General features: G+C 42.5%; 1 protein-coding gene across 2 annotated transcripts in view; it reads right to left on the bottom strand.

Moving 5' to 3' along the window:
• The window catches only part of PDSS2 (decaprenyl diphosphate synthase subunit 2), a 275,263-nt gene that overhangs the window by 161,086 nt on the left and 86,584 nt on the right, over positions 1-27,593 (bottom strand). For both annotated transcript variants that reach the window (XM_058660154.1, XM_058660146.1), the window contains exon 2: positions 6,226-6,360. In XM_058660154.1, coding sequence (XP_058516137.1) covers positions 6,226-6,360 — 135 coding nt within the window. The remainder of the gene's footprint in view (positions 1-6,225; positions 6,361-27,593) is intronic.

Here is a 27,593-nt window from a genome sequence, read left to right as displayed (position 1 = left end):
CATGCTATTATCTAGACCATAATACCAACATTCTCACTCATTTGGTCATATGATTTTTTTTCCTGCCCAAACACCAAGCTGTACTGTAGTCCTAGAAATTGGGGAAATATAGGCCAGAAAAAAAGTTGCTAAATCAGAGAATTTAATGGGTCTGAGTCTGGTTTAGCCAAGTTTCAAATGACTGCTTTGGATAACACCTCCACAGGCCCTCCAAATCTGTTTTTCATTCATCTATTTCAAACTTTAAAAAATCATATATCTAGCGTCCGTTTTAATTGAAAAGCAGATAAAGAGAGATCATCAGAGACAGAGAAAAGACAGCTGGTTCATGCACCAAATGCTAGCAATAGCCTATGCAGGGTCAGGCTGGGGCCAGGACCCAGAAACTCAATCCAGGTCTCCCATAGGGATGGTAGGGACTCATGAACATGAGCCATTGTTGCTGGCTCTCAGGGGACTCTAACTGACACCCAGGCACCGATATGTATTGTGGGCATCACACGAGTCATCCTAACCTTTGTGCCAAATGCCTGCCTCTCATTTAATTACTTTTTAAAAAGATACATTTGGTCATTTTGAGGACAGGAGAAATGGGGGGAGGGGACATCTTAGAAAGAGAGCGATCTTATACTCATGGTTATTGGCCAAAAAGCCAAAATAGCCAGTTCTGAGCCAGAAACCAAGAACTCAGTCTAGGCCTCCCATATGGGTGGTAGGGACCCAGGTACTTGGGTTATCATTTGCTGCCTTCCAGACAGGTTAGCAAGAAATTGGGTTAGACACAGAGCCACTGGGGCTTGAAAAGTGATCCGTTGGGCCCAGCAGCATGGCCTAGCGGCTAAAGTCCTCACCTTGAAAGCCACGGGATCCCATATGGGCACCGGTTCGAATCCCGGAAGCTCCACTTCCCATCCAGCTCCCTGCCTGTGGCCTGGGAAAGCATTCGAGGAAGGCCCAAAGCTTTGGGACTCTGCACCCACGTGGGAGACCCGGAAGAGTTTCCTGGTTCCCGGCATCGGATTGGCGCGTGCCGGCCCATTGTGGCTCACTTGGGGAGTGAAACATCAGATGGAAGATCTTCCTCTCTGTCTCTCCTCCTCTCTGTATATCCGGCTTTCCAATAATAATAAAATCTTTAAAAAAAAAAAAAAAGTGATCCGTTACAGGATCTTGTTCTAAGTAAGTGTGGTTTAACCAGCTAGACCACAATGTTAGTTCCTCATTAAATTCTTAAAAACATTTCTGGAGACCTGGCAAGATAGCCTAGTGGCTACATCCTGACCTTGCATGCTCCAGGATCCCATATGGGTGCTGGTTCATATCCCAGGCTGCTCCACTCCTCATCCAGCTCCCTGCTTGTGGCCTGAGAAAGCAGCAGAGGAGGGCCCAAAGTCTTGGGACCTTGCACACACATGGGAGGCCCCCCAAAAGCTCCTGGCTTCCAAACAGTTCAGCTCCAGCTAATGTGGCCACTTGAGGAGTGAATCAGTAAAGGGATCTTTGTCTTTCTGTAAAACTGCCTTTTCTTGGAAGTATACACAGAAGCCCACTAGTAGGTGTTACAGTGTGTTTACAAATTCCAAGTCCTGTTGCTTCTTGGGTGGCTCCTCGTTATTTCTGCAGGAAATAGCCCTAACTTCTCAGGCCTATCAAAATCTGATACCTACCATTCTTTTCTGTCTCACCACCATGCCCTGATTCTTCACTGTATGTGTTTGTGATGCCTATCAGGGAAGGCTTGCAGATGGCCACCTTCAGCTCACAGAGTCATTTCTGTATGATGTGTCAGTGTCATAAGAACATTAGTTAGAAAAGGCACATTTTGGGCCAAGCATGATGGCTCAATTGGCTAATCTATCTACAAGCACCAGCAAGGCCTGTAGACCCCAGTTTGTGTTCCGGCTGCTCCATTTCTTATCTAGCTCTCCGCTTGTGGCTTGGGAAAGTAGTGGAGGATGGCTGATAGCCTTGGAACCCTGCACCAGCGTGGGAGACCTGTACGAAGCTCCTGGCTCCAGATTAGTTCAGCTCTAGCCGCCATGGCCATTTGGAGAGTGAACCAGTAGATGCAAGATCTTTCTCTGTGTAAATCTGCATTTCCAATGAAAATAAATAAATCTTGGGCCCGGCGGCGTGGCCTAGCGGCTAAAGTCCTCACCTTGAACGCCACGGGATCCCATATGGGCACCGGTTCTAATCCCGGCAGTTCCACTTCCCATCCAGCTCCCTGCCTGTGGCCTGGGAAAGCAGTCGAGGACGGCCCAAAGCTTTGGGACCCTGCACCCGCGTGGGAGACCTGGAAGAGGTTCCTGGTTCCCAGCATCGGATAGGCGCGCACCGGCCCGTTGCGGCTCACTTGGGGAGTGAAACATCGGATGGAAGATCTTCCTCTCTGTCTCTCCTCCTCTCTGTATATCCGGCTTTCCAATAATAATAATAAATCTTTAAAAAACAAAAGAAAGAAAAGAAATAAATCTTAAAAAAAAAAAAAAAAGAACAGGGCCAGGTACGGTAGTCTGGTAGCTAAAGTCGTTGCCTTGTAGCCACTGGGATTCCAAATAGGTGCAGTTTCATGGACCAGCTGTTCTACTTCCCATCCAGCTCCCTGCTTGTGGCCCAAAAAAGCAGTAAAGGATGGCACAAAGTCTTGGGACTCTGCACCCAAATGGGAGACCTGGAGGAAGCTCCTGGCTCCTGGCTTCAGACAGGTTTAGTACTGGCCATTGCAGCCATTTAGAGACTGAACCAGCAGAGAGAAGTTCTTTCTTTCTCTGTCTCTCTTACTCTCTGTAAAAATCTGCCTTTCCAATGAATATCTTTGAATATTTTTATCCAATGAAAATGTCCCATTATAACAGAATAGGGGGTGCAAATTTTTTCAATTGTGACTAGGGCTATCTAAAAATGTAGTAATATTCATTAGCCTGAACTTGCAATTGATTTTTTAAAAAACCAGGTTGGCGTAATAAATCTAAAACCCACATTTTCATTAGCAAGCCTACAGTATGTTTATAAATGGAACTCTCTTGCCTGATTTTCAAAATGTAGTTACTATATTCTAGACTAAATTTGACCTATCTTGGCCATTATGTGATAAGTTCACTAGAGCCATCTATAGCACTGGTGTTAACCCTTGGCCAAACAAAACAGATTACCATACTTCTATTTCCTTGGGTAATGTACTCGGGTCCCCTTGTCTGACATTAAGTCAAAAGTTTCTGAGAGAGAAACACCAACAATGTAAAACCAGTACAGTAGTACGGAGATGAATTAAAAAGCTCCCAACTTCCCTCAAATCTTGAATAATTCACTACGGCATTACAAATACAAGCCTCTGGCAAGTTACACTTGAACAATTAAGGAAGCAGGAGCCAATAAATGACTTTAGTAGTAGAAAAACAAATTAATGGTTTCTCCCAGTACTGTACTTTAGCACATTAACACATGTGTAAAACACTCAAACACACCAATGATTTACTAGATCCAGTTTGGTTATGGAAAGCAGTCAGGATTGCTCCCAATAGGTAACTATGGCTTCTTTACACCTGAATGCAAAACCCACTCATTTGGAAAGTTTTTTCATGTTCAAAATGTACACCTACCCTTTTTACAAGTTCTTAAACCGAACTTGTTCAGGTTACAATGGCCTTCTACCAAACAATAGATTAAGTGAAGGGTTAGAAGCAATGTGATTGCTTATTAGAAACATAATACCATGTGCATATGGGCCACAGCCCCTGCATAGCAGAAAAGGTACACACTTTACATTAAAAACAGAATTTCAATTCCATGACTGTCATTTTCTACTTGGAAGATTTTAGACAAATCTTAGCCTTAAGTACTGATTATCTCTTCTGTAAAACAAGGGATGTGATGGGTCAAATATTCACAGAACATTTATATGTGTCAACTAGTGTTTTCCAAGGGTATTTTGGGATTAATGTCAATAAAACACTGCTGATGTTCCTTACACGTATGTGATGTCTGACTAGTAAGATCAAAGTCAGCAGACTGGACACCAACAAGTATTTTGAACAGGAAACAGACAATTGGAATAAAAGGTGACATGAAGTCAAGCTGCTTTCCAGGATCTAAGGACTAACTGTCATTCCAGATTTTTGGTTTTTTTCTAGCTAGCAAGTTTGACAGAAAGATGTACACACTCAAGAGTACTTTTAAAAAGTTCATGGAGGGCCCAGCGTGGTAGCCTAGCACCTAAAGTCCTTGAACTGAACGCCCCGGGATCCCATATGGGCGCCAGTTCTAATCTCGACAGCTCCACTTCCCATCCAGCTCCCTGCTTGTGACCTGGGAAAGCAGTCGAGGACGGCCCAAAGCCTTGGGACTCTGCACCCGCGTGGGAGACCTGAAGGAAGTTCCTGGCTTCAGATCGGTGTAGCACCAGCCAGTGCGGTCACTTGGGGAGTGAATCATTGGATGCAAGATCTTCCTCTCTGTCTTTCCTCCTTTGTGTATATCTGACTTTGTAATAAAAATAAATAATCGTTTAAAAAAAATTTCATGGAAAATGGAATTAAAAGGTAAATTTTATTTTGGTGGTAAAATCACCTTGAAATCCATGTATAGTTTTCATGGTAGACATTTTTCACTAGCTTTTTGAAGTACCCTCATGTCAAAGATCTGCCAAGTTACTTTCAATTTAGAAACTTTTAAGATGTACAAGAGGACTTTTGTAGAATATTAATTTAATGGCTACTCTAATCTATAAGCAAAAGAAATTCTTTGAAACAGACTAGAAAGATGGAATGAAAGCAAGAAAAAAACAAAAACAAAATATGATATATGGAGAGCTTTTCGCATTTGCCAACAATGTCATCCAAAAAGATCTCAATATTTCAGAATCTGTCTCCTCAAAAGAAACAGACTTAACAACTCTTACCACTGGTGTTATTATAAAGATCAAATAGGATAACTGAGAGATAAAAAATGGTCACTAACCTAAAAGCATTAAACAAATACAAATCACTTCAGAGGGAGTTGGAGCTAAACTAATGTCAAGATATACCTTGTAGTGAAGATACTTGTATGAATAAATGGTAAAAGCCTACACAATTACACTGACTGGAGGAGTCACTGTAGGCAGCCAGAGGCCGCAGCAGCAACTTTTGCTTGCTTGTTAATGAGGAAGGATCACTGGACTTCAGAGCCAGCAGGCCAACAGTCATCTGTAAATACTACAGAAGAAAAAGAAGGAAGAAAAAAACCCCCTTATGGACAGGACTCCTAGCAACGAAAAACTCCCCAAGATATAGATTGATTTTTAAAGTAAACCAACAGGGTCTATTAGCCACAAGCCAAAGTTTCCAGGGGGCTGGCACTGTGTAACAGCCTGTTCAGTCTCCACCTGCACCTCAGGCAACCCCTCTGGAGTGTCAAGTGAGTCTCAGCCACTGTGTGCCAGACGAAGCAGCAGAAGATGGCCCAACCGTGTGGGACCCTGTCACCCATGTGGGAGACTGGGATGAAGCTCATGGTTTGTGACATCAACGTGGCCCAGTAAAGGCCACTGCAACCAGCTAGGGAGTGAACCAGCTGATGGAAGATCTGTTTCTTCTTTTCTGTTATGCTACCTTTCAAGAAACAAAATGCTTCTAGGAATGCTCGTGTGTGTGTGTGTGTGTGTTTGTGTGTGTGTGTGTAAAACTGCCTTGTCATCATTGTCGTCAGAGTGGTTTTAATTTCACATATCAAAGTCTATCTGCAAACTGTTGCTTTTATGTATGCCTTCACCACACTGCCAAGCACATTTGATAAGAACAAATACATTATTGCTCATATAGTTTCTAAAAATATTAGTGATTTAAAAAACAGAAAATTAAGTTTATTTTATATGCAGCAGAAAGCGAATAACATATACTTACAAATTTGCTGTTGAATCTAAATGCATAAAATACAGTGAGTAGTGAAAGCACAGGGAAGAGAAAATGCTGCCATCACAGGGGGAAGGAGAGTCACAAACAGAAAATGGTAGAAGGTCCAACAGAGAAACATGTGGAGATACCAACATCATGCATAGGCTCGTTAAGGACTGGACTTCAAGGAACAGTAAAAATCCAACAGTCTAGTCTCACATTGTAATCTTCCTTGTATTAGAGAATAACAAAAAGCAAAGTAATGATTTCTAACATCTACTAATACAAAAAACAAAAAAGACAGAAAAGAAAAAGCTTAGAGAGCAATGTGAAAACATTAATTTCTTCTTACCATGAGTAGATCCCACTGACCATGTCATAGTTTTGACATGAGGCGTCCACACTGCTGGGCCCAGCTGCCTTGGAAATAAGCAGCACCACCAAACCCCTCAACTGGAGGTTGTGCCGGCTGTCATGAACAAGTCCCCTGTCAGCAAGAGAAGAAGGGAAAGGATTAACAGACCCACTCAGGATTGGTCAGCTCAGGTGGGGAAATGGCTACAAATAGGTCCAAACTTCTAAAAGCAGACAAGGGCACTTACTGAAAAGGAACAGGATTGGGGGAAGAAAGAGTTAACATGTGGACTCCACGAGTTCAGGAAAAGAGCTGGACACAGTCCTCAAGGCCGGGTTTCAACGTGACCTTGAGGCCGTGAGGCTTGTTTCGGCTGCTTACGCTCCACCTGCTCTGATGGTAAGAGAGTCTGTGGCTTTAACGTGCTTTGTGGCAGCGGACAGTAGCGGCAGCATAAACGATATGGCTTGGATAAAGTAATATTATTTGGTGGTGATGCTAGTAAAGAGGAGCTATAAAAAATAATTTGTCTTCAGAGGCAGAAAAATAACTCAGAGAATGAAAAAGATTAAATCAAATCCAAAACAGCTTAAAAATTTTTTTGATAGTAAATGGAGATGAATGGCACCAGCAGAAACCTTGCCAGTTCCTATTACTTATGGAAAGTATTATCATTCCAGGCAACAATAGGGCTTTAACTCAGAATGTCATATTTCTTTCATTATGAGGATTGAACTCTCATAATTTCTGCTATTACTGAGGTTAACTATAATTCACAGAGATAGATTTTCTTTTTAAAGTATTACAAATGGTTGTCACACAAGAACTAAATGGCACCATCTTTAAAAAGAAAGAAAACTATGGGTAATATATTACAATGAATTAACACTTGGACCAAAGCTCACACACACTAATCAAATATTCAGATATATTACAGCAAACATAAATACTATTCAAACTGTTCTTGAATGTGGTAAGGAAACATCAAAAATTAGTATTATAATACTTCATTGCATTATTAAGACTTCCTTGGTGAGTTCCACAAAAAAGGATCAGTTTAAGCTAATTAAGTTAGCGTTGCCACACACACAAAAAGTTAATCCATTTCTTAAGAAAAATTCTTGCCTGTCAAGCCTCTAAACAGAAAATTTAAGAGGGCTTCCTCATTAGTTTTAAAATAAGACAGATCTTCTCTCCAAAGGTAAGCAACTGCATAGGTTGCCTTGTGCCTAGGCAAGTGTCAGACTTCTGGGAGAAAAACAGCCAATAGGCATTCTGGGCCTGGTTAATGCCAAATCTATGTTAACTATATCTGTATGCCAGCATAGATGCCTATTATTATTATTATTGTTATTTTAGAGAGATGCAGGGATAGTACCTGCCCATGAGTGCTGGAGCAGGGGGTGGGCCAAGTCGGGGTGGGCCAAGTCGGGCTGGGCCACAGCATTCACTACAATGTGAGGACCAGATCGAGGGGCAGATTCTGGAGCGGGAACTGTGCACTCACCCTCTGTGGGACTGTGCAACACTGGTTTATCGGGACAGCTGGGGTGGAAACAAGCCAGGCTAGACCACAGAACTCACTTGGAAGGAACCCACCTGGCTCATGGGGGCTGGAACTGGTCCTGGGAGAAGACTGGGTGGGTGATGTTGTAGCACCCACTAGTGCATTCAAGTGCTGGGACTGCAGGCAGACTGTGCCAAGCAGGGCCACTGGTATGCATGAGGTCTACAGCTAGGATCAGGCCTGGTAAGGGAACCTGGGGAACTCCCCTACTAGTCTGTAGCTCAGTCTGGGAAGGATGGGAACTGGGTACCTCCCACACGAGTGCAGGGCCTCAACAACTTGGGCCATCTTCCACTGCTTTCTCAGGGAGCAGCTAGGACAAGAGTTAGTATCCATATGGATGCCAGTGCTTACAGGTAGAGAATTAGTCAGCTGAACTATTGTGCTGACCTCAAAATCCTTTTTTTAACTCCAACATTTTTTCTTTCCTAAGAGTAGCCAAAACTGGGCCTGGCGTGGTAGCCTAGTAGCTAAAGTCCTCACCTTGCATGCGCCAGGATCTCATATGGGCGCCAGTTTTAATCTCAGCAGTCCTGCTTCCTACCCAGCTCCCTGCTTGTGACCTGGGAAAGCAGTTGATGATGGCCCAAAGTCTTGGGACCCTGCACCCATGTGGGAGACCAGGAAGAAGCTCCTGGCTCCTGACTTCAGATCGGCTCATCTCTGGCTATTGCGGCCAGTGAATCAGCAGACAAAGTTCTTCTTCTCTGTCTCTCCTCCTCTCTGTATGTCTTACTTTTCAATAAACATAAATAAATCTTTAAAAAAAAGAGTAGCCAAAACACCTGCCCCTGTATTTTCTTCTACTCTCTTACATTTCTCTCAAAAAAAGTCTTTCCTGTTCTATCAGCCTAAACACTAACCTGTGAACACTGTTATATCTTCTGCCTCCCCCAAAAGGCAAGTTAAAGATTTCTTTCCACTTCTGAATCCTCTTAATCATTGAAACAATTTCTGAAAAGACCAGGAAAAGAAATATATGAGATTGGTTTACAAAAATCAAGACAGCGGGCCCAGCGGCGTGGCCTAGCGGCTAAAGTCCTTGCCTTGAAAGCCACGGGATCCCATATGGGCACCGGTTCTAATCCTGGAAGCTCCACTTCCCATCCAGCTCCCTGCTTGTGGCCTGGGAAAGCAGTCGAGGACGGCCCAATGTATTGGGACCCTGCACCCGCGTGGGAGACCCAGAGGAGGCTCCTGGTTCCCGGCATCGGATTGGCGCAGCACCGGCCCGTTGCGGCTCACTTGGGGAGTGAATCATCGGACGGAAGATCTTCCTCTCTGTCTCTCCTCCTCTCTGTATATCTGACTGTAATAAAAATAAATCTTTAAAAAAAAAAATCAACAGAGCATTCTGACCATTAGTTCTCACTTAAGACAGTTGGTAGCAACCTGGAGGAGAGATTAACAGCTTGACTAAATCAAACAACTGTTTCCAAAACACCATTCCTTTAAATTCACTTCATTAACACCTTTAAGAAAGCAGTACTGAAAAAAACTGACAACGCCCACAGCTCAAAAATTAGTTCACAAGAGAGAAGAGAAGGAGATTTCATGCAAAGCATATATATGTATCTCAAATCCCTAGGATTCTAAAATCATAGAGATAACATGTTTCATATGGTCTTAGTGGTCAGACTTTACCTGAAACACTGATTTATACTCAGCTCCTCTTTGAAGCAGGGATACTGACAAGCTGGGGCCTACATCAGGAAGATGTGCCAGCGTATACACAAGGAGCACAGGCACTGGCTTAGGGAGTGGTAACGCAGGTGTAGACAATGCTCGCTACAGGTCAGTCATGGTGCTGGGTAGGGGAGGGCATCAGCAGTGCTAACGCATGCACTCCCTTTTCATGAACAGTCTAGATTAACACATCACCATCAAAGGCAACAAGACTTGCTTGAGGGACGAACAAGGGTGTGGGAACACAAGAAACACAATGTAAGGTGTGGGGGTGTCAAAGAGGCTTCCATTAGATCTACAAATGAGGAATAAACAGCCACAGCAGCTAGCTGTGGGAGTATGTGTGTGGGAAAAATGTTCTTTAAGAGAAATGGTATGCAAATATGGCAGAACTGAGATGTTTCCAGAACCAACAGCCCCGGAACCCAGTCCACAACAGTAGGAGCTGGGAGAAACCAAATTGAAGGAGCACCCAGGGATCCATGAGGATAGATAAGCCTCATAAACATAGCAACAGATGCCAACAGAGGTGGACAGAAAAGACACAGAGCCCAATCTAGAGAAGAAGTAATGCCGGGTCCCCTGTTACCAGAGGGGTGGAAGTCGCAAAGGAGCTGAGGCTGTAGCGCAGCGCGTAAAGCTGCTGCCTGTGGCCCTGGCATCCCCTATGGCCACGGTTTCGGGTCCCAGCTGCTCTGCTGCCAATTTAACTCCCTGCTAATTGGCCTGGGAAAGCACAGGAGGACAGTCCAAATGCTAGAGCCCCTGCAACCACATGGGAGGCCTGGGAGAAGCTTCTGGCTCCTGGTTTTGGATCTGCCTAGCTCCACCTACAGTGGGAATTTGGGAAGTGAACCAATGAGAGATTTGTCTGCCTGTTTCTCTCTGTAACTGTGTCTTTTAAATCAATCAACTTTTAAAAGGTTTACTATTTATTTTTACTGGAAAGTCAGATACACAGAGAGGAGGAGAAACAAACAGAAAGATCGTTGACTGATTCCAAGTGGCCACAACAGCTGGAGCTGAGCCAATCCAAAACCAGGAGCCAGGAGCTTCTTCCTGCTCTCCCATGTGGGTGCAGGGTCCTAAGGCTTTGGGCTAACCTGTACTGCTTTTCCAGGCCACAGGCAGGGAGCTGGGTGGGAAGCCGGGCCGCTGGGACACAAATCAGAGCCCATCTGGGATCCTGGTGAGTGCAAGGCAAGGACAGCCGCTAGACTACTGCGCCAGAGCCATAAATCAACTTTTTAAAATAAAGCAAAATAAACTGCACAGGCTCTGACCTGACACATTAACAAAGAGCCTGCACTGACACCTAAAGTTGGCTCATACACTGTGATTCTATGTGATCTTTGTCAGTGCCACAAATCAAAGTGTTATTTAGTACCTTTAGTTCTTTATCACTAACATTCAACAGGAGTGTTTTCCTTCGAGCTGATATGAACAAGAACTCCATCACATATGTATTCATTCATTCAATTGCTATCAACTGAACACCTTCCACACAGCAAACACTATCTTAAGCAGGTAAGAGCTAAGTGGGTATGAAGCCTGAGGAATTGAGACTCTAGTCAGAGTTACGGGTAGCAATGAAAGACACACAAATAAATGGAAGCTACAATGCTAATAAGTGGTACAAAGGAAAAAGAGAGACAGTGCCATGAGAGCTCATCTCAGAGGAGAAAGCGCATCAGGACAGGCCAAAGGCGGCGGGGCGGGGGGGCGGTATGGGGACAGGGCAGGCAGGGAGACGGTCGGTACTCCCAGTACAAGTCTGAGTCTATGCAAGAGCGAGAGCACTGTATGAGATGCAGCTGGAGACAAACAAGCATGAAACCACGCTGGTAGAACAAACCATCACCAAAACCAGTGTTTAGAGAAAAATGAAAAGGCACTGTGGCAGATTACTAAGCAGCCAGTGAAAGAATTGGATTTTTAGAAACAAGCCATCCCTCCCCCACAGTTCTCTATCACCAGTTTGGAACACTGGCTTGAGTGGAGGAGAAAGCACCCCAAGCAAGCAGGAGGAGCCAAGCGAGAAGGCCTCTGCAGTGCTGACGGAGAAACAAAAACCAGAGCTCACACCTAGAATCGTATTTTGATTCAATTCAGACAAATGTTCTCTATGGAGTCCTAGAAAATGAGCTCACTCATGTAAGTCACAAATTTTTTTTTAAGATTTATTTTATTTTTATTGGAAAGTCAGATACAGAGAGGAGGAGAGACACAGAGAAAGATTTTCCGTCCGATGATTCACTCCCCAAGTGAGCCGCAATGGCCGTGCTGTGCTGATCCAAAGCCAGGAACCAGGAACTTCTTCTGGGTCTCCCACGCGGGTGCAGGGTGTCAAGGCTTTGGGCCGTCCTCGAATGCTTTCCCAGGCCACAAGCAGGGAGCTGGACGGGAAGTGGAGCTGCCGGGATTAGAACCGGCACCCATATGGGATCCCAGCACATTCAAGGCGAGGACATCAGCCACTAGGCCACGCAGCTGGGCCCATAAGTCACAAATTTTAAACAATCAATATATGTTCTGAAAAGTCCATGAGTTGAATTTGGGGGGAGAAATTTTAGCATCCTCTAAAATTTTGCTTTCGGTTTACAAAAGATACTAAATACTAATAAAACAAATATTCTAGTGAGTAGACAAAGATTAAGAAAGATGAAATTTGGATAAGTTATTTCTGCACCCTTCTTACTACATAAGTTAAGACGGTTGACAGTTCTCACTGATCTTTACACAACCACTAACTCATTGTTTTTCTCTCTTCCCTGCTCCCTCTTTCTCTCTTCTAAAGATTTATTTATTTACTTGAAAGGCAGAGTTAGAAAGAAACAGAAAAAGGTGTTCTAGTTGTCAGTTCACTCTGCAAATAGTTGTTAACAGTCCAGACTGGACCAGTCCAAAGCTCCGGTCCCACATGGTGGCGGTATTGGGTCATCTGCTGCTGCCTTCTGAGGCATTGGCCGGCAGCTGGATTGCAAGTGGAGCTTCTGGGACTTGAGTTGGAGCCCACAGAGGATGTTGGTAGCACAGACAGCAGCTTAAGGCACTAGGCCACAACAGTGGCCTTTGGTTTCCCTTTCTTCACTCCATCATTTAAACCACTGCTACAGGCTCATACCTCCTCATAAATTCCATCCCAAGTGTGAGGGAGGTATACAATGACAGAATGAGACCTGCAAGAGTAGACCAGTCATAGTAAGCCAATGATACAGCTTCACTGAGTAATACAAAGAACAAGTAATAAAGACAGCAGAGTAACAAGGATAACAGTACACAGAGGAACACTGCCAGAGGTGCTCCTCAAAGTGGCGACAGCCCTCAGTGTGGGCCTGAAAGATGGCCAAATCTCCAGGAGCAAAATGCAAAAGGGGTGGGAAGGAACAAGGGGGAAGGCTATTAAGGAATGAGAAACAGGGGAGTAGTAACAACAAAGTGGAAGAACAGGAACCAGGCTTGTGAGCTATGGGGCTATCCATCGGGGCTACGTGGAAGCTGAACACGCCAGGAAAAGACAGCCTAATGAGCAGAGGGCCTTGAAAGTCATGTTTACAGTCTGGACTTCATTCTGCAGGCAATCTGAGGAATGGATGGCTTGTCAGCATGGGAATCTCTTGACGAGAGTTAAAGAGAACAGCCATCGCTCTGGACCTACTACCACTACTCAGGAATTAACATATTGGGTGTAGCAGAAAGGAGAAGAAAGATGGGTAAGGAGCAGCATCTTCCAGTAGTCCAGGTAGGAGATAATGAAGGCCTGAATTAATGTGGTGGCAGTAGGCACGGAGAAGAAAAGCTGAATAATGGCTGCAGCATGGGAGGCAAACAGGTTAGACTGGCCAACTGACTAGATGAGGGAGGCACCAGGGAGGGTCTGAGAAGCATGGGAAAGATAAGGGCTGAATTTAAGACTCAAGCCTGTTCGCTGGAGGTAATGCTGCTGCCATTAGCAGAGGGTTGGAAACGAGAAGAGCTAATGGAGAATTAATGAGTTCAGTTTTGGACGTGTTAACTTTGAATGCAAGAAGGACTTCCAGATGGAGATGCCCAGCAGGCAGCTGGAAATGCCGTGGATATAGATCTGGGAAGCCTCTTCGCAGAAGTGATGGCTGAAAATGTAGGAACTGATGGGTGAGTTTTTGAGAACAAAGGAAAAAGAAGGGAAGACAAAGAATGGGAAGGGAAGATACGGAAGGCAAGAAAAAGGAACAGAGATGGGAAGAGCCTACATGAGAAGGAAAAGGAAAAAGGAATTAAAAGAAAAAAGGAACCCTGGAGATTTATCTACGCTTATGGGTCTAAGGATGAAAAAATGCATTATGCCCACAAATAAATAAAAAGGTTTAGACTATAAAGAAGTGTATATACAAAAGGACAATAGAGGCAGAGAACATGACAGTACAGTGGAGAGAAACTAGTTGCCTCCTCTGTGAGCTTTTATGAAACTTTTATAAACTTCTAGGTTGGCACTTAACACACTAAGTAGTAAGAATGGTATTAACAATGACCCAGAGAAGAGCTATCGCATACTACGATGCCAGGCATCCACTGCATCACACGCATGTGCTCTAATTACAGTAAAGATCAGTCAAGGTGGCTAGTAATATCTCTTTACAAATGAGGAAATTAGCAAGGAGGCTTAGAAAAGTTAAATAATCACTAGTCACAGTCACCAAGTGGTAACGGAAGTGCCAAGAATTAAACTGAATTCAGACTCTAAAACTTGTGTTCAGTTTTGCTCTGTGGCCTTGTTGTAACTCAAAACTTATGTCAGTGATCTCAAAACTGCCATCTTTAGAGAAATTTGGAATCTAATACGACAGAAGACAAGTTCCTACCTCTAAGGGGCCACTGCCCTTGAGACCCTGCAAAGCACCCCAAAGTAAAAACTGAGTAGAAAGGAAGCTCCCTGAGGGGAGGAACTCCCTCCATGGCCGTGAATTGGGGAACAGGTTTCACCATCTTTTTAGCCCACTTTTTAAATGCTCAGTCCCAATAAATCTATCCCGAAAAACCTAAGCATAAAACAATGTTCATGTCTAGCATACACAGAGTTGGTCCCCTTATGACTAAGATCCTGAATGAAAAATACAAATATGTATTAAACACAGACAATTGAAAGAAAAGGATTTACTACGACATGTATTTTCTCCCAAAAAACCAAAGAATTCACTGGCTTTTTTTATTCTCTTGCTTTTTATTTTTGCAATGACTATAACCTCTTAAGCTCATTTTTCTGACTCTCTAGTCAGCTGCAACTGAAGTTTTTTGAAATACAGTGATTTAAGTCATAGTATATGACACAGTAAGTCAAAAGAACTAGAAATATAATGTACGGAAACAAATCATGTTTTAAAAACAGAATATCTGTCCATGCCTAAGTGCAAATTTAGTGTTGTAATAAAATATTTTAAAAACTAATGCCATGGGGAAAGACTTGGTATGTTTAATAAAGACAATACAAATCTGCGTATGTGTGGCTGGTATTATGTCAGAGTAGGTTAAGCCACTGCCTGCAACGCTGACATTCCCTGTGAGTGTGTATAGGGTTGAGTCCCAGCTGCTTCACTGCTGATCAAGCTCCCTGCTAATGTGTATGGGAAAGCTGTGGAGGACAGTTCAAGTGCTTGGGCCTCCATCACCCACATGGGAGGTCTGGCTTTGGCCTGGCCCAGCTCCAGCTGGTATAGCCATTTTGGGAGTAAACTAACAGATGAGAGATCTCTTCTCTCTTTCCCTGTATCTATATAACTTTGCCCTTCAAATAGATACAGGATTTTAAAAACTATATAATGTCTCAACTACGTTTCAAAACATTCACTTAATATAAAACAAGGTTGACAAAATTATAAAGAAACTATTTTAAATCTGGATGTCAATTTATAGGTGCTCCATATGCAAATTATTCTTGCAGTTTTCTATATGTTTGAAATGTCTTATTCATAAAAAAACAAGAAATGTTATAGGAAAGGACTACCAAATGGTAACAAGTATCAATCAGCAAATTTCTAGATCAGGAGTAAGTTTCCAAGATGCACAGCAGAGCATCGATCTGTCTTTTATGTCTGGAAAAAGAACAGTGTGTTTGAAAATCAGAGTCACATTGGGTTTGTTTCTTTTTTAAACAAAAAAGCTTAATCTGCATTGAATGAACCTCAGAGCCCTCTATTGAGTCCATTTTAGGTTCTCATAATGCACCTGTAATTGTTCCAAGATTTAGATAAAGGGTCAAAGTTTGGATATCAAAAAAGCGACATTAAAACAATTTATATAATTAGCAATTCAATGGCAATAATATTACTCAGTTGTAAGGGGAAAAGTGACACTCATGAAAATTGTTTTAAAGCACTACAATTTGAGAGAGAATAAAAATAGCCTGCTTGTCACAGATTTTTATATAAAATTAGCAGAAGAACTGGAGGTTAATTTCCATTGACAAAATGACCCACATTGTATTATTGCTGCCATATCTATGCTGGGACTAAACTGTGCTAGACTTGAAACAACTTTAGGGCCTGAGGTGACCAGCCTTCCTGATCTGGGAGCCATGGAAGCCAATGACATGGCTCGAGGGCCACATGCACGCCTCACTCTCAGCCAATTCCAGAGGGACGGCAAGGTGCAGGAGCTGCCTCACCAAAGCCCTTCTGATGGCACAATTAAGTTTGATAGGCATATGGCAGAAGACAGATGCCTAGGGGAAAAAGGGGGAGAATGCGGGGGGAGGAGAGAAGAGAAAGTAGATAGGATAGGATATGGACATTGTTGAGCAGACAGGACACAAAGCCAGAAACTTTTCAGAAAACGATTCCCGGCCACCAGTAGTTTATCGAAGTATCACTGAAATGAAAAAGCAATCATGGAATAGTGTTACCCTGATCAGCTGCAGCAAGATGTAGCTGGCTACCTTGGAGTTAAACACACTGCATGGACGAAAAACAACACCGATTTCCCTGCGAGAATGATAACTGAAGAATTACAGCAAAAATAGGGACATTTAAAAAAGTTAACATTTTGGTCACAAACACAAATAATCTCATACGATATGTAATTGTATTTTTGGACAGACCCTTTTGTTCATAGCTCTAGAAAGCTATTTTATGTTGAAGCGAGGTGGGGTGGGAAGAGTGAGCCCTGGAACACAGGCATCATTACACAGCACAGACACACTAGCCTCATACCGCCACTCACGTAGAGACACTGGCTAAGAGCTAATGTGCTGTGAACTACACCTCCCACCGCCACAGCACGGCAGTGCGCAGAATAAATCAACCAAACATGAACGAGCGTTGCCTCAGTACTCGGGGAGTGTTTTTCTCAACTTGTAGCCCCGGTTTCCATAGACTCTGCCACTCAACTGCAAGGGGACCGAATGCTCTCAGATTAACCTACGATACTTGCTACAGTTTGATTCGGTTCACATGTAGGCTAGCTCTTTATCAGAAAGAAGGTACCAATATTAAGTAATGAATATTTAGCACTTTAGAGTATCAGTTCCACTAGCTAATGAAGGCAGTTTGTGCAAAATTTAGAATATCTGTATTTGAATAAATTGAAAAGGACAAGAAGGTAGGACATTCAACTGGCATTTACATAAAATATCAAGACGCTAAGGCCAATGTGAAAGAAAAAATAGCATAGGATGAAGCCAGCAAAAAGGTGGGGGGAGGAGAGAATACAATGTAATAGTTTTTGGAGAAACAGACAATATCTCAACCGCAGATTGAGGATGGAAGAATAGCAAAGTGAATGCTTGAGATTTTAGGAAGGAAAGTGTGTCTTTAAAAAATGAATGGTTGGCTTTGTAGCTAGTATGCTGTTTGGGATGACACTGGGGCTCCTCAGTGGAGTGAGTTTGATCTCCTGTCCCTGATTCCAGATGCCTGCTCATGTAGATCTGGGGAGACCTGAGTAATCCACACGGGAGCCCCGGATTCTAACTTTGCTTGTCCCCCTCCCACAAGTCCTGGCCATTTTGAGTATTTTGTGAGATGAGAAATGTGTCTCTGTTTCTCAGATAAATAAACACAAATTTAAAGATTGAGTGGAAACCAGTCCAGATATAAAACTATACTTGTTGCAACATATGATCCAGAAGTGTAACATCTCTTGGAAATCATCATTTCCCCCATTTCCCCTCCCTTTTCAAATCATCACAGAATGCAAGGTATAGGAGAATAACACAGGAGAGGATTTAATATGACTAAGGTGGCAGGACAGACCATTTGCTTTTGTCCTCCACAGAAAGAAACCTCCACCAAAGAAAAGATTCCCGGGCTGGCTGCCCAATTTCAAATCTATTAGTTCTCATCACCACCAATGTGGTTATCAAGCTAACATTAAATCTTTACAAGTATTTAAGACAGGCTACTGGGATAGAACCATCACTCCAACTCTGTGGACAGCAAAATGTGGCTCAGGATGTTAAAGTTCTATTTACACAGCACTGACTGCTTAGACCTGCACCTGTACAAAGTGATACTTGTATTAAATTGCACACAAGATATTCCAACCAATGTAAGCCTCAGAGGACAATAATACTTGCTGTACTCTGTTAGGTCAAGAAGTCTGGGAGGAAACTTGTAATTCACCAGCCTGTCAGTGAGGCACCTGGAGGCTGGCTGTCACCCTCACTGTGGTAATCCCAAACTTTCACCAACAACCGTCCTGGGAGGTGGCAGTTCTCTCCATTTGGTTGACAAGCAGACTGAGGCTCACAGGAATTGTACAGTCCCCATCTCAGTGATTCTCACCTGATAGCCTACACACTTGCAGTATATACTGCAGACACCACTATATCATGTATTTCGGTCATTTTTTGTCTTTCTTGACTACAATATAAACATTTTACAGCATAGCTGCTTCCCTACAAATGTATTACCAGTATCAGAATAGTGCCTGGCATACAGAGGCATTCAATAAACACTTGTTTAAGTAACTGATAACATGGCATGCCTGAAATTACATACCCAGGAAGTCATAGGCCTGGGGTTCCATTTAGATATCTGTCTCCAAAGCCTACTGGTCTCCAAGCTAGAGAGAAAAACAATCACAGAAGAATTAAAATACAGAGTAGAAAAGAAAGATGGCTTAGGACTAGGGCTCCAAAAGTGCCTCCGAGCGAAGAGGTATATAAGATTTTTCTTTTTAAGTTTGTTTCTCTGACACCTCTGTTGTCTCCTGACAGCAGGTGCGGTGGACTCCAGAGTGCGAGCAGCGGGCGCTCGCAGCCTCTTACCTCACAGGACTGTTCCACAGAGCTTCCTGGCAGGACAGAGCGGAGAGCCTGGGAAGCCCTGAATAACCCCCATTCAGGGAGGAGAGTCTGCAGAGTACAGTGTCCTGCTTCAAACCAAAACTCAAAGACCAAACAAAAACAAAGCCTCACAGACTGCAAGGGCGGCCGGCGTCTCCCTACAGCCATGGAGTGCTCCTGAACGAGAAGGACCTGCGCAGGCCCAGCTGGTGGCATGTGGCCCTGCGCCCTCCGGGTGGTCTGGGACAGCTGAGCCTCTTGGCAAGGCCACAAAAATCCCAACTTTCAGGGGAGGAGGAACTCATGTATTTCCTTCGTTCTTCTCTGAATACCTTGGGTCCTCTCCTCAAAACTGGGAAGAACATGAATTTCCCAGCAAAAAACAAGCTAATTTAAGAGTTACTTATTTACAAGTAATGATATGATTTGTATATACTCTATGTTCTTATTCCCAGGAATACAGTAAAATAAGATAGGAAATCTGTATCTGACACCTTGCAACTTATGAGGTTTAACTTTTCGTTCTCATGTGAATAATTGCATTTTGTTGTAATTAATATTAAAATCACCTATTTTTAAAAGGTAGAGTGAAGGCAAACACAATCCTTTTAAGGTACTAGGAAATACTGAAATGCTGTGGTCATTACTGGGCCTCACCTCATTAGCATGCCATTTCTCTCCCCCAATTTTCCTGCCTGAAAAGTTACTGGGCATGAGCTGAAAATGACAGTTTTTATTCACTGGAAACGAGGAAAAAAATAAGAGATAAGTTACATACGTAACTCTCGCATACCATTGCCAAACAAGACAGTGGAACCTGGGGACATCTACAACCTACATGGTTTCAGGGTGAGGAGATGAGCAACGCAGGAGGAATGGTGGGGGGCAAGTTACTTTCAACACTTATTTAATCATTTTTAATGATTCATTTATTCTACTTAAAAGGGAGAGAAAGCGAGGGAGAGATCTTCCATCTGCTTATTCACTCCCCAAATGGTTGATAATGACCATAGCCGTGCTGGTCCGAAGGAGGACAGACAAAGATCTTCCACCTCTGGTTCACTCCCCAAGAGGCTGCAAAGGCCAGGCTTAGGCGAAATCAGAGCCAGGAGCTTCATTCATCTGTGTCTCTCACAAGGGTGCAAAGTGCACAAGTACGTGGGCTGTCCTCCAACTGCTTTCTCACACACAACAGCAGGGAGCTGGATTAGAAGTGGAGCAGCTGGGACTCAAATAGGTATCTCCATAGGACGCTAGCATTGCCAAGCAATGGCTTTACCCTCAATGCCACAAGGCTGGTCTAGCAAGTTGACATTTTATTTTTACAACATTGACTATGGGCTATAGACTTTACACAAACCTATCAATTTTATGAAGCAATTACACAGCAGAGAAAGCTAAGGCTAGTTTAAAAGTAGGCAGGAGAGTCAGAATTCAAAATTGACAATTTGACAGGAGAGTTACTGTTATTGGGTTTTTTTTTGTTTGTTTTGTTTTGTTTTGGGGTGAATCAAGTTCTTTGGCATCCAGAGACCAAAAACGTTGGATAGGACTCCAACATGAATGCGCAGATGGAACTTAGAAACAAACACGGCAGGTTTAGCTTTAGCTTATAATTGGTAAAGTTTGAAGTATGCAGACCAGGCCGGGTTGGGACACAAACACCTGCCAGTTCACAGGAGGGCTGGGACTGGGGGCACGCTGACCCGGCAAAGGCTGCAGCACCCACTGGCAAGGGGAATACCTTAGGCTGATCTTCCATCATCAGCAGATGGAAGATCTCTGTCTCTCCTCTCTCTCTCTGTAACTCTTGTCTCTTAAATAAAATCAAATCTTAATCTACCCAATCTACCCAAGACTGAATGAATTTCAGAGGCATGTTAACAGACATGTTTGTCGCAGCACACAGGCAATCACTTCCCTTGGTCTAAAGTTCTAGTGTGGCTGTAGGAATGAGAATTGCCTTTCTGTACCACCTGATATAAAAAGTTCTCCCCTTCCTCAAGCAGAGTAGTCAAACACTAAATTTAAACATCAGGTGAACCCTGTGGCCTATATATTTCGGGATGGTTTTGTTTATGTCATTTGTGCACAAAATGAAGCAAATTATCAACAGATCAGTCAGGTAGACTGAAATGCTTGACTTACCTTCTCATGTGTTCCTTACCTTCTAATAATTTTAACCGAAACCAATGCCTGGTGAATGGTCCTTACTGCTAGCATTTTATTCAAAAACTGAAAAGTGCTCTAAAACATACAAGTAAGCATAAGCACAATCCACATAGTTTACTCTGGTTCCCCTCAGCTCTGACTTCAAAATACAAAAGCTGGGTAAACTACCTGCTTACATTAACAAATACTTAAAATTTCAGTGTAAATGGTTTTTTTTTTTACAGCTATTTATGTGTATCTGAAAGTTCTAATATTCTCTTACTTCAAAAAATTATTTTCTACATTCTCTCAAAATGTTCTTTTAATTAATTAACAACAGAGAGATTCAGCAGTTTCCTACCCAACAGAGTCAGACTAATACACATGCCAAAGCAATCTGTCCGGTGATAGATAAACCTTATATTGCTATGAGAACTTTAAAAAGTGGACTAATAAGCTAAGCACTTTTTTGTAAAGAACATCAAGAATAACTCTTAAGACAATGACAGATAATTTTTTGAAGCATATGATAAAAAGTTTTGAGTGCTTATAAAGATACCAGGTTTGCATAAACACAACATGTAGACACAAACCATCATCCTGGATTAGAAAAAATTAGTTCTAGTAAAAGTTCCAGGACTAACAATTCATTTTATTTAGGTGGACTTTTTAAAAAAATTTTTTATTTATTTTATCTTGGAAAATCAGATTCATGAGAGAAGGATAGACAGAAAGATCATTCATCCACTGGTTCACTTGCCAAGTGGCTGCAACAGCCAGAGTTGAGCTGATCTAAAACTAGGAGCCAGGAGCTTCTTCCAGGTCTCCCACGTGGCTGCAGGGTCCCAAGGCTTTGGGCCATCTTTAACTGGTCTCCTGGGCCACAAGCAGGGAACTGGATGGCAAGTGGAGCAGCTGGGATACTAACCAGCACCACTATGGGATCCTGGCATGTGCAAGGCAAGGACTTTAGCCACTAGGCTATTGTGTCAGGCCGGATTTTATTTAGTTATTACAATAAAGTATTTTTAAAAGTCACACTTTTAAAAGTTTAAATCATTCTGTTTAAAATCAAGTATATTCCTGCTATAACTTTCCAATAATAGCTAACAGGACAGCAATAACTAAACATGGTTAGCCACCGTAATTACAACATAACAGCTCTTCCTTCCCAGATACTATGGTATTCTATTTGTTTAACTCTTTCAAACTTCTTGTTAAAGCAATCAAAAGTTTTTTCAAAAGAAACAGTCTCCACTTATCAAAAGATAGGTGGCATCCCTCAACACAACAGTGGTAGCACTTCCTCTTCAGTTTTTGAAAATGCAAGATTCTCAAACTAAGTGCCTCTCAATTTAATTCACGAAATTTTGAGGCAAAATATCAGGCTAGACATAGATGAATTTTAGAGAAATGACTTTCAGAAAAATCACTGGGAATTTTAAAATGTATTTTTCTATTCTTTTTCTCAGGAAAAAGCATATGACTTTAGAAGGTTAGAGAATTTAAGCAAACACTCAATGGTTTTGGAAATGTAGTTTCCATGGCAACCAACATGGTCTTCTTTATATAGCATTATAAACAGATGGTAAAGAGTGGTCATGTTTGTTTCTTTGCCAGTATATCAATAAAACTGCTGCAATACTGTATTAAATACACTAAACCTATTCAATAAACTTAATATAGTAACCATAGGATGTAGTAATTCAGATGAATATAATTAACTAATATCTGAATATTTTAATAAACACAGATTTTGAACAGTGAAGTCCCTACATTTCATGTTCTCAACAGTCTTGCTTGGCAAGACTCTGTACAAATGTTTTCTCAGCACTTGCCATGCAGGACATATAACCACAAATATGTATCTGATGAGGAGAAAATAATGCACTGAAATAAAAAAGTGGAATCATTTCTGTTATTACATCCCTTGGCCATCTTGAAACAAAGTTTTTTATAATACACTATAGATTGTAATGTAAATGACAAGAATTGTTGTATTTAAAAACCAGATTTCATTCCATGTATGTAGTAGCGGTTTTCAAAAATTACAGGTGCTCTGAGTTCCACTGTTTTAACTGCAGTTAACTTGCTAGGTATTACTTGTTAGAAAATCAAAAGCAGCCAAGACTATAAATGATTTGTCTGACAGTGGAAGTTTGAAAAGTTAGACCTGCTGGTGAGAGACAGGAATTGGTGTGGAAGCCAGGCAAGGACACCGTACCCACTAGGGAATGCTGGCACTAGAGGTGGGCCATGTCACGCTGGGCAAAGCACCCATTAGTGCTTGCAAGATCTGTAACTGGGAGCTGATCTGACAAGAAAGCTTGGTGAATTTCTCTGTTAGGACACAGCTCCCGCTGGTGAGCGTGCAAGCTGAGGCTGGGGCAGCCCAGGACAGGCCAGTCTACAGTACCTATTAGCATACGTATGGGCCAGGTTTGGGCCAGTCTGCAGCATCTGCTGGCAGGTGTGAGAGACAGGACAGTGTACAGACAAGGCTGGGTTAGGACATAGAGACTCACCAGTTCCCATGAAGGCTGGGACTGGGGGCAGGCACAGCAGAGAAAGGCTGCAGCAGCCACTAGCACGTACAAAACCTTAGGCTAGGGTTTGGGGAGGGTCAGGATAGGCTATGCCACCACATCCATTGGCGCATGTAAGGGAAAAAGTAAGTGTGGGCTGGCCAGGTTTTGCTGCAGCATCCACTGGCAAGTGCCATGACTAGGTACAAATCATGTCAGGCTAGACCACAGTACCTTCTGGCAAGCACAAGATCCAAAGCTGGGAGCAGGCTTAGTAGGGGAACTGTGGGCACCCCTTTGCTGGGCTGTAGCTCCTAAGGGTGAGCATGACAGTCAGGACTGGGGCAAGCCAAGCTAGTCAAGGCAGCAGCACCTATCAGTATACATGTAGGTTGTGTCCGGAGGTGGGTCAGGCTGAACTAAGCCATAGCACCCATGGGTGTGTATGACAACTGGCTGGAATGCAGGAAAGGCCTGGGGACAGATCTGGTGGGGGTTATTTGGGGTCACGCCAACTAAGCTGCAATTCCCACTAATGTGCATAAGGGCCAGATTTGTAGTGGGCTGGGTTGGGACAGCTTGCAGGACCCATCAGTTTGTGTAGATAGGGCTGAGGGTGGAACTGACCAGGCAATTGCATTCAAGATATATGTGGAGGCTGATGCGGGTGATGGACTGAAATGGGATCTGCATTGGCTGTCACACACAAGAATCAGGTGTAGGGTCACCCCAGGCTCCCAGGTGAGGTTTCTTGGGAGGACTCCCCAACTAGACCACTGAACTCAAACAGGGAAAAGCACAGGATCAGTAGTCTGACCTTGGTTTGCCTTTGTTAGAATTAGGCCTCCTCAGTTGCTGATGCCTATGCAGTGGGATGGCATGCCCAGGAGCATATGAGGGCCATGAAGGCAAGCTCATTTAGGCCAGCCCGGGACATCAGGCGGCTCTTACAAAGGATGGAAAGCACAGCAGGTTGGACAACTCTCCTGGCCAAGCTTTGCAGCAAGTGTCTGGGTGTGTGGATGCACTAAGGTGGACTTTGTCAACTAACAGACCTTGGAAATATTTTCTCAGTCCTGGAGCAAGGAAACCAAGAACTTATTAGAACTAGGAAGACCATTCAAGTAACACCTTCTTACAACAGGGGTCTCTAAGATGACATCAAGTGGTCATTGCCCATTCCTGGGTGCTAATGTAGTTTGACAGCAAGGAGTGGTTCCCTATCCTCCACCTATCTCATTCCCCCTTCAGATACAGGAGAAAAAGGGGAAAAAAATGGAAATACTTGTCCCACCCACTTTCCTCCATGCCTTGACCCTCCCCATCCTAACCGGTGGCCCACATAGGCATACATCCTTCTCAACTATGTAAACAACATCAAAAATTAAATTAAATCTAATAATTGTTTCGACAGCTAGTCCCTGCATGTATTACCAACACATTCAATGCAGTAAAACCCTCTCTCTGTCTGAGTCAGGCAGAGGAACTAAGAGTAAAGCTGGAGCCCCATCAGGGCACTGGCAAGCCTCTGAATAAACACATCTGATAGGACTTTATTTTCCAAACTAGGTTGACAAATGCTTACCGTAAAAGAAAGTTGAGGGCTTGGCAGCGTGGCCTAGTGGCTAAGGTCCTCGCCTTGATCCCATATGGCCGCTGGTTCTAATCCCGGCAGCTCCACTTCCTCTCTATCTCTCCTCCTCTCAGTATATATCTGACTTTGTAATAAAAATAAAATAAATCTTTAAAAAAAAAAGAATAAACCTTTTTAAAAAAAAGTTGAAAAAAAGATTCACTACTTTTACATATATAAATGGCATTATATCTAATCAAATTTTTGACTGAACTTGTAAAACAATATTTGGTAAATAGTACTTGTCCTACATCTTCCCTCTCAAAAAGTCTTAGTTTCATCCACCTATCCTAATCTTGCTGGTTTTTAGCATTTATAATTTCTTGATACCCTTCTTAAAGCAAAGAAAATTTATTAGAACTAAGTTATACAATGTGAACATAAAAAAGGGTATGCATACTTATGAAAGGACTTTTACAATGTAAGGTATGTCGTGTTTTAACTAAAAACCAGAAATGTTCAATTAAAACATTCTAAGGCTACAGAGATTGCCCTAGAAGTACATTTGATTCACAACTGGGGAAATATTTTCTAAGTCATGTATCTTTGACAAACTACTGTGAAATCCACAATCTATTATAAACCTTGGGAAATTATTTAAACATGGGAAAACCTAGGAAAGTGTCCCCTTTCTCATGTGACTAGGAGTCGTCAACCAATTATCAAGTTCATCCACCTTCAGTTACTACTACCCAAGCGATCATCTAACTGGAAGCCTCTTTCAGAGGGTTTTCAGTTCACTTTCCATACACTATTACAAGTAGTGTGGAAAAGCTTGCAGAAACTGAGAGCTCTGTTTAGCTTAACTACTTAGTGGTTCTCAATCTTGGTTGCAAAACCAAATCATCCAAAGAGCTGTAAATGAAATATTGACATCTCATCAATCAACTCTGGCAGATTCACTGGGGCAGGGCTCAAGTGTGAGCATTAAAGATTTTTCAGGTGTAGCTTTCATTTCAGTGATGGGTTAAAAAACACTGGCGAGAACAAATCCGATAACTACTTGGAAATGGAAAGATTCCTAGACTCCCACCACTTACCAAAACTCAGCCCAGAAGCAACAGAAGACCTGAATAAACCCATTACCGAATCAGAAATAGAATCAGTGATTAAAGAGCTCCCAACAAAGAAAAGCCCAGGCCCAGATGGTTTTACTGCAGAATTCTACAAAACATTCCAACCAGAGCTAACCCCAATCCTTTACAAGCTGTTCAAAACAATAGAAAAGGAAGCAGCTCTTCCAAACTCATTCTATGAAGCCAATATCACCTTAATCCCCAAACCGAATAGAGAATTAACAGAGAAAGAAAACTACAGACCGATCTCCCTGATGAATGTTGATGCTAAGATTCTCAACAAAATCCTAGCCAATAGAATACAAAAAAACATCAGACAGATCATCCATCCAGACCAAGTAGGTTTCATCCAGGGAATGCAGGGATGGTTCAACATAAGGAAAGCCATAAATGTGATACATCACATCCAAAAACTGAAAAACAAAAACCATATAATAGTATCAATAGATGCAGAAAAAGCCTTCGACAAAATTCAACACCACTTCATGTTAAAAACCCTAACCAGGGTGGGGATAGAAGGAACAATCCACAACATAATCAAAGCAATATATGAAAAACCCAATGCCAGCATCATACTAAATGGAGAAAAACTGGATCTCTTCCCACTGAGATCTGGAACAAGACAAGGCTGCCCACTATCACCACTGCTATTCAATATAGTCCTAGAGGTACTTGGAGAAGCCGTAAGACAAGACAAAGAAATCAAAGGAATCCAAACTGGAAATGAAGAAGTCAAGCTTTCACTATTCGCAGACGACATGATTCTCTACATAGAAGAACCAAAAAACTCAATACAAAGACTCCTAGAACTCATACGAGAATTTGGCAGAGTGGCAGGATACAAGATAAATGAACAAAAATCAACAGCCATAGTGTATGCAAATGGCCGCAAGATGGAAGAAGATCTAACCAACAAGCTACCATTCAAAATAACAGAGAAAAGCATGAAATGTCTGGGAATAAATCTAACCAAAAGCGTAGATGACCTTTATGAAGAAAATTACAAAACACTCAAAAAACAAATAGAACAAGACCTTGAAAGATGGAACAACATCCCATGCTCCTGGATAGGCAAAATTAATATCATCAAAATGTCTATACTACCAAAAGCAATATATACATTCAATGCAATCCCAATCAAATTACCCACAGCATTCTTCATCGAACCGGAAAAAATGATACACAGATTCATCTGGAAACACAAAAAACCACGAATAGCCAGAACCACTCTGAAGAACAGGAACTTAACAGGGGGAATCAAGTACCGGATCTATGGACATACTATAGGGCAGTTGTCATCAAAACAGCCTGGTACTGGCACAAAGATAGAGAGGAAGATCAGTGGAACAGAATAGAAACAACAGATGGAAACCCACACAGATACAGTCAATTAATCTTTGACAAAAAGACAAACGACAATCCAGGCAAATGGAAAGGTCTGTTCAATAAATGCTGTTGGGACAACTGG

Source organism: Ochotona princeps, chromosome 1 (genome assembly GCF_030435755.1).
Source record: "Ochotona princeps isolate mOchPri1 chromosome 1, mOchPri1.hap1, whole genome shotgun sequence".
NCBI classification, from domain to species: domain Eukaryota; kingdom Metazoa; phylum Chordata; class Mammalia; order Lagomorpha; family Ochotonidae; genus Ochotona; species Ochotona princeps.
Note: the sequence above shows the minus strand (reverse complement) of the source record. Positions and strands in the feature narration are given on the sequence as shown.